General features: G+C 38.5%; 1 protein-coding gene across 1 annotated transcript in view; it reads left to right on the top strand.

The window, feature by feature from the left end:
- Positions 1–7,963, top strand: part of CLVS2 (clavesin 2) — a 74,142-nt gene extending 66,179 nt beyond the window's left edge. Inside the window, exon 6 of the mRNA XM_011944493.1 lies at positions 7,876–7,963. Within this exon, the coding sequence (XP_011799883.1) occupies positions 7,876–7,963 (88 nt within the window). The remainder of the gene's footprint in view (positions 1–7,875) is intronic.
- The last annotated feature ends 252 nt before the right edge of the window (positions 7,964–8,215 follow it).

Raw genomic sequence — 8,215 nt, forward strand, 5'->3', positions numbered from 1 at the left:
ATTATACTTTAAGTTCTAGGGTACATGTGCATAATGTGCAGGTTTGTTACATATGTATACTTGTGCCATGTTGGTGTGCTGTACCCATCAACTCGTCAGCACCCATCAATTCGTCATTTATGTTCTTATAGTGAGAACATTTAAAATTGATTCTCTTAGCATTTTTCAAATATATAATACGTTATTATCATATATTTGAAAATTATCTTTCTGTAAGGTAGATCTCCCAAACTTATTCTTCCTGTCTAATTGAAACTTTGTACTTTTTGACGAATATCTCCCCATCCACCCCCCAAACCGCCCTGCCTCATCCGAAGGCTTGGTAACCACCATTCTACTCTCTATTTCTATGAGTTCGACTTTTTTTAGGTTCCACATAAAAGTGAAATCGTGCAGTATTTTTCCATCATATTGTATTCCATAAATATATGCAATTATTTGTCAATTAAGAAAAATATAAAGTAATTTGAGGTAACCTCAACTTAGTGTTGTTCTAAATTCATAGACAGTCTAGCAGGGCGCTTAGAAGTCACCAAATCTGGTAGTTTTCAAATTGTATCCTGAGAAACCAAGGGTTTTGATGGGGTGCCTCAGGCCAAGTAGGTAGAGTAGAGAGAGTGCCCATTTCCACTGCAGTGGGAGCAACTCGCCTATAAGCAATGTATTTGATTTCTGTGTAAAATTTCTTTTGAAGAAAGCAACTACATACATCAGTTCAAACACTGTGTTCAAAGTTTGTGGTCTTTTTTCAATATCTCTGCCAAGTCTTTGTCTAAAGGTCTAAACATTACTAGTACAAAATGTTGTATTTCACTTCAGTTTTAATCTCTATAGAGTTCATTGTTGAGTCAGAGTCCAAATACCTGCTTTGACTCTCACAGCACTTTTATGCCTTTCTTCTTTCAGTCAATAGTCTGGGGAGTTGTCAGACATGCACAAATGCATACCTGGCTCTGAGTTTGCATTCTGTCACAAACAAGTAGATGTGTAATTCTCAGACTTCCCGGGAAACAACAGCTCTGGGTCCATTTGGATAATAGTAACAAATATGACTTCTCTGGTTCATTTCACATTCACAGAAATATGGGCACCATAGCCCCTGCAAGTGTCCCCTCACCTAGCTCAGGGAGGATACAAGGACACTGAACGGGTCATGCCAATGTCTGACATCCTTCTCTGATGAAAGCCTTAAGGCCCTTTGCCCATAGCTCAGACTCATGGAGTAATGTGCCTGTTCTTTAAGGATGGTCTTTTTTTTTTTTTTTTTTTTTTGAGATGAGTCTAGCTCTGTTGCCCAGGCTAGAGTGCAATGGCGCAATCATGACTCACTGCAACCTCCACCTCCCTGGTTCAAGGAATTCTCCTGCCTTAGCCTCCTGCGTAGCTGGGATTACAGGCTCCCACCACTGCATCCAGCTAATTTTTGTACTTTTAGTAGAGATGGGGTTTCACCATCTTGTCCAGGCTGGTCTCAAACTCCTGACCTTGTGATCCACCTGCCTCGGCCTCCCAAAATTCTGTGATTACAGGCGTGAGCCACTGCGCCTGGCCAGGATGGTCTCTTTTATGCTGCTGCCTCTGTTGTGGTTGTTGTTAGTATATGTGTGCATTGATTTCCTGTCTCCAGGCTGCTGTACAACTCCTTGGAGAGAATGGAAAGGCCAGAAACTTTCCCTGCTCTAATTTTCCACTAGCTAGCAAGCTTATATTTAAACCAACTTTAGGCTTCTTAACTCCCTTCTTTTAGAACAGAACTTCTTGAGATCTCTGCTTTCCTAAGGGGTTCATGGATGGGCTCTCAAAGGATTCTGTTAAGTGCTAAAAGTTGTATGCAAAATTTTGTGTGCATAAGTATGAATGTACTCTATGTATATGTCATGCATTTATTTTCTTTGGAAAAGTCGTATATTTCATCAAATTATTTAAAAGTTTTCTAAAACAAAAGTGGTTAAAAGAAACTTCCCCTAAAATAGTGTTCTTCTAATAAAATAATCCTAATGATAACAGTTGTTATAATCTATCATTTACTAGGTACTTATCATGAATTAGGTGTCTTTTTTTTTTTACATTAATTTATTAAATCTTCACAGCAACCATGTTAAACAGATACTGCATCCTCAGCGTTAGGTAATCTATATGTAGCAGAGCACGGCTCCATTGCATGAGATGTGGCGTCCTTCGCTTCATTGACATAAAGCCTGCCTACCCTTCGTGGCACAGAGGCCCTTTCTCAGGAACTGAACTACATAAGGATTTGGAGGCAGCTGTCATTGGTGACCACTAGTGTTCTTCTTTGTCAGCTAATGAAGCCCTTTTTCTTCAGCCGTTCTGCCTGAGGCGTGATTCCTCGTGTGGCCCATCATGTGAGCACATTTTGCTCTATATCTTCTACACATCACCTGCACTCTGCTCAGCTGCACCCTTCCCCTAAAAATTCTTTTTTTTTTTTGAAACGGAGTCTCACTCTGTCGCCCAGGCTGGAGTGCAGTGGTGGCCAGATCTTGGCTCACTGCAAGCTCCACCTCCTGGGTTCACGCCATTATCCTGCCTCAGCCTCCCCAGTAGCTGGGACTACAGGCGCCCGCCACCTCGCCCAGCTAGTTGTTGTGTATTTTTTAGTAGAGACAGGGTTTCACCGTGTTAGCCAGGATGGTCTCAATCTCCTGACCTCGTGATCCACCCGTCTCAGCCTACCAAAGTGCTGGGATTACAGGCTTGAGCCACCGTGCCTGGCCCCCCTAAAATTTTTTTAACTGTTCTTGTTGATTCCAGCCTTACCTGCTCCCCTACTCCCAATTTATTATCCACATGGCAATCCAAAAATCTTTTTAAAATATAAATCAGACCATGTCACATCTTGGCTTTATTTTTATTTTTATTTTTTTGAGGCAGGTTCTCTTTGTGTTGCCCAGGCTGAAGTGCAGTGGCGTGATCATGACTCAATGCAGCCTCGACCTCCCTGGGCTCAAGCAATGCTACCACCTCAACTCCCCCAAATAGCTGGGACTACAAGTGCCTGTCACCATGCCCAATTAATTTTTAATTTTTTTTTTTTTTTTTGTAGAGACCAGGTCTCACTATGTTGCCCAGACTGGTCTCAAACTCCTGGCCTCAAATGATCCACTTGCCTCAGCCTCTCAAAGTGCTGGGATTACAGGTGTGAGCCACTGTGCAGGCCTTGGCTTTATGTTTTTAATGACTGTTATTTATACAATGAATAGAATCACCTCCTTATCATGGCTTACAAGATGCTACCTGATCTGACACTGCCGCCTCTCTTCTCCAGGTGTATCCCATATTCTTCCTCTTCCCCTGCTTTTCAGACACAATAGTCTTCTCTTTTTACCGTTGTCACCACCACCTGGAATGCTCTTTTCCTTCATCTTCAAATGGCTGGTCCCAATCAAAGGTCAGCTCCTCAAAAGAGTCTTTTGATCTTCGTCACCCACCTGGTCTTAGTCAGTTCTGCTTCCTCCTCATTCTGGCCACTCCCTGTCCATCACCCTTCTTTATTTTATTCTCTTCATAACACTTTTAGCCTGTGAAATTGCTGATTTTGTTCAATTTTATATCCACTCCACACCCCAAAGTAAGCTTCAAGGAGATGATATTGCCTATGTTTACCCTATTCTCTGAATCCCCAGTGCCTGGAGAAGGTCCTGGAGCAACAGAGGGTGCTCAGGAAATACAAGTTGAATGCATGGAGGAGTGCTCTGCTGCCCATCAGTGGCCCCCTTTAAGTGCAGTATTCATAAATGAATAAGGAACATCTGACCTGGTATTGGTACTTGCATTTAAGTTGCAGAGTTCTGACTTTGCAGGATAGATCTCAGTGGCTTCTTTGAGTTGCTGTTGTTGTCACTGTTGCTATTGTTCAAACAGCCAGAGCTGACTGATACGGGAGTTCTGAAAACTGGAAAGTCTCTTTACTTACCAATCCATATCCTCCTATTGTTTAGCTTTGCCCTCCAATCACATTATTTTAATTGATTAAGGCCCATCTTGTTAGATTTAGCCCAGTCTCTGCACACTTTGCTTATAGCCCATTAATGGCCCCAATCTTGAGTTTCTTGCTGGTGTCATGGGCTGATTAGAGTTTTAGGCATTGTTTGGCGTATGTTCGGTATCATATGAAACATTTATTTCATATGGACATTTATTTTATATTTCTATTGGACAATTCCTGAAGAATGAAATTAAGAAAGGTTTTGCACTTGATTCTCATGTTCTTTGTCAGGAAATGGCAGTCCACCATCAAGGATAAGAGAAGATTGCTCCTATGTTCCACATTGATTCCCCTTGTTCCTTTTCTTTTGGTAGTTTTATGATATCTTTAAATTAAGAGAGAGAAAATAATTCCATCACTAAAGAGTTGTGGATAATTCTTCTTTTGGGTAAATGTAGCTAGACATGTAAAAAGATTACTTTGTCTTTTGGTATAAATTTATGGAGGAACAGCATAGTCATCATGTGTAAAGATACAAAGTTCACTAGACTAAGTATTTTAGAACTGGAGAGTGCCTTTTACCTTATGTTGCCAATGCCTATGATAGTGCCTGGCACATAACAGTAGTGAGTAACAGTACTTATTTTCATGATATGCACTTCCGATTATTGAATATTGAATATATTATTATTGAATAAGGTTAAACATTTATTGTTGCTCTATGCAAAACCCCGTTCCAATGCTCTGTGTATGTTGACTCATTTGCTTCTTGAAGCAACTAATCAAGTAGTAGTATCCCCATTTTATTGATAGAGAGACTGAGAAACAGGAAAGGTAAGTGACTTCCACATGTTGCATAACTACAAAGTAGCAATGCTAATATCTGTACATAGGCAGTGGTATTCCATGAGCCATTTCCTTAACCATATGCCAGAATTTGTGCGGGGTTTGTGGATGCATTGTTGCATCTGATCCTCATTATAACTGTATGATGTGGGTATTATTTTCCCCATTTTCCAAAAATAGAGAACAAAATCTTAGGAAGTTTAGTCTTCCCATGATCACACAGCTAGTAAACTGCTGTTATTAGCAACTGGAGTTATGATCCGCTTCTGTTCAAAATCTAGTTTCTCAAACACTATGTATTGTAAATGCCTGAGAAATGATTATTGGATACCTAAATCTAAATTACTGGTTTTCAAGAAAGAAAGAAAATATATTCATTGTGAAAACAATAGAAGCTGCATAGAAACCCCTGAGATGGGCTGGGCACAGTGGCCGATGCCTGTAATCCCAGCACTTTGGGAGGCCAAGGTGGGTGGATCACTTGAGGTCAGGAGACATGAGACCAGCCTGGTCAACATGGTGAAACCTCATCTCTACTAAAAATACAAAAATTAGCCAGGCATGGTGATGCACGCTTGTAATCCCGGCTACGCAGGGGAAGTGGGAGGATCAGTTGAACCCGGGAGGCAGAGGTTGCAGTGACCTGAGATGGCGCCACTGCACTCCAGCCTGGGTGACACAGTGAGACTTCACCTCAAACAAAACCAAAACAAACAAACAAACAAAAAAAACCCAGAAACCTCTGAGATGTATGAGTTAATGAGAGACAGCTCCCTGTACTGTGGCTGGAATAAATCAATTCAGTAACACTTTTGATCCTGCACAAATAATCCTATTCTGTCATAAAAGAGAGTAAAAAAAATTGGACTAAAATAGCCATACACTTGGGACAACTAAATACCAAAAAGAAAAAACAATTAATCTCAAATTGTTTCTGGCTCACTTTTGTTCTGTGATTGAGGCATTGTTTCACATATAGAACCAGAATTCATCATCCAACAATCCTCCTATCTGTAGTGCATGATAAAAGCAAGCTAGAAACTTAATCCCAGGTTGAATAATATGCTGTAATTTAAAATATTTTGTTAAAAATGTCATATTCTCTCATATTTTTTCAAAAACAGTCATGAAACACACAGACTTAGAATGTGTATATGTGTGCATATCTGTATAATGTGCAATAGAATATGGCAAATTAACTGTTGTGCCTTGTGCTGTCTGAAGAGCTTTGGTATGTACTTATGGAATATTATTAGGATATACCTCAATATTTATATAATAGATTTAATTTTATGAAAATTTTAAAATTTATTTTCTGTAAAGAAAATAGAATTGCTTTCTCTATTATCCTCATTACTCTTCATTTTGAGTGCTTAATACTCAAGTTCTTTTAATATGGAAATTATTTACTGGCTAGAAGTCAAGACATGAAAACCTTACTCTTTTCCAAGCCCTATGATGCACGTTGTATTCACAATAAGGAAAGGAACTGATAAAGTCCCTGCTTATGGAGCTTGCAGTCTAGTGCATATCAGTTGTCAAGTTACTACTTTAGCACAGGACATTAAATGAGCCTCTTTCCCTTTTGACATGAATTCTTCTGAGAGCCAATTTGCTTGGTTGGGTCTCACCTAAAAACAAAGTTAAAAGTCTAATTACTTAGTCTTTTGTGCAATTGTCTCCTTTGTTAAAAAGTGTTTTGTTCATGTACTTTAAATAAAGATGATTATGCATTATTGCATTTAAAAGTGACACAAACTCTCTATTTTCTCTATTCTTTCTGCTTACTGTCCTTTTCCTCATCGTATTCTTATATTCATATCTTATCCTATTCTTATATCCTCATCTATTCTCTCTTATACACACACAACTTTAGTCAGTCTTTTTTTCCGTGATAGGCATCTAATGCCTATTTAATATTGAGATAAAATAGTGTAAATGACACTTAGGAAATAAAATCTCTCAATTTTTTAATGCTTTCACCTTCATTTTCATTCCCTCTTTAGGAAATAATTTAAGTTTATTTAAATTTAATCAGTTTATCAGTTAATCCTGTAATTATTTTTTCTGTGATAATTAGTTCCGTTGCTGTTCTTTTTCATTTGCATGTGCAGTTGTGTTTTAGGTTATAGTCTTTTCAGAAGTTAATGAGGTTTTCTAAGAGGCATATCGCCACAGCAAAAGCCAATTGGCTGGAATGCAGCAGCAGGGGAAGAATTCATTACCAAGGAGAATTCTAAAAGGGCAGCTGCTTACTAAATGCTATAGCTATTAAGATGGCAGCTTCCTGCCATGATGGGAGCATGTTTCATTGATTTTCTCTTTCCCACTCTCATGTTGTTTCCTAATGATAAATTGAGATATAAGCCCCAACTGCTATCAAAGGCATGTATAAGTGAGTTTCCAAATTATGTGCTTTACTAATCATAAAGTGTTGCTGCCTAAACAAGAGGGGCTTTTACTTTTTAAAAATTCATGAAATTTAAAAATTCCATGACATTTTCAAGATAAGGTTGATTTTATTTGGATATTCTACTAGGAAATTTAACAAAAACATAAAAAGTTTGATCTTTTTCTTGATACAATCATTAGTTAAAAAATGACAGTCAAAAAAAAGGTGCGTTCTTGTTGCATTTTTTCCATATTTTTTTTTAAGACTGGAATTAAGCCTCCTGTTATTTCTATTTAATTTCTCATAATAATCATTTTACTGTAACTTTTTTTCCATTTGGAGATGCTTTATTGGAAAACATCTATCCTACACTAGAAATTTTTGGTATCTCAAAGAAAAGAATCTTGCTCAACTGTGAGGAGCTCTTAAGTCACGTATAGTCTATTTAGAATCATTGGTGGCTCACTATTCTATGTAGAGGCCAGAGGGGATTGTTTCCTCACTCCAGGGGAAAACATCACCAGCAGAGGTTTTTCTCTAAATGTGCAACATCCACAGTTCGTAAATTTCTTGATATAGAGGAAGGGAAGTCACATTCTTGGGAGAAGGAATGACAAAAAGACAGATGAGAGAATGTCGTCTGTGCAATTAGCTGATAATAACTCACTGACGCTGGCTTTATCCTTTCCAGATCTCAATCAGTAGTGGATCCTACAGTACTAAAACGCATGGATAAAAATGAGGAAGAAAACATGCAACCATTGCTTTCTCTGGACTAATAACTTCTCTACATCCCCTTCATGGATTAGAAATGGGAAGTATTGGTTTTCAGCAACAGGGACAGCACTGTGGAGGAATTACCAGCTGGAAACCGACTTATTCATGTTAATGTAGCATAATACATAATAAGGCATCAGGCTTTCCTTGTCCTGAACCATGGGGGCCCTAGGCTGGATTTTTAAAATGTCAATAATTTATTCTGTAAGTGCCAAGTTATTTGTAAATATAATGTAATCTTCATGTCAAGTTTG

The sequence above is a fragment of the Colobus angolensis genome, unplaced genomic scaffold (genome assembly GCF_000951035.1).
Source record: "Colobus angolensis palliatus isolate OR3802 unplaced genomic scaffold, Cang.pa_1.0 Scaffold231, whole genome shotgun sequence".
In the NCBI taxonomy this organism is placed as follows: domain Eukaryota; kingdom Metazoa; phylum Chordata; class Mammalia; order Primates; family Cercopithecidae; genus Colobus; species Colobus angolensis.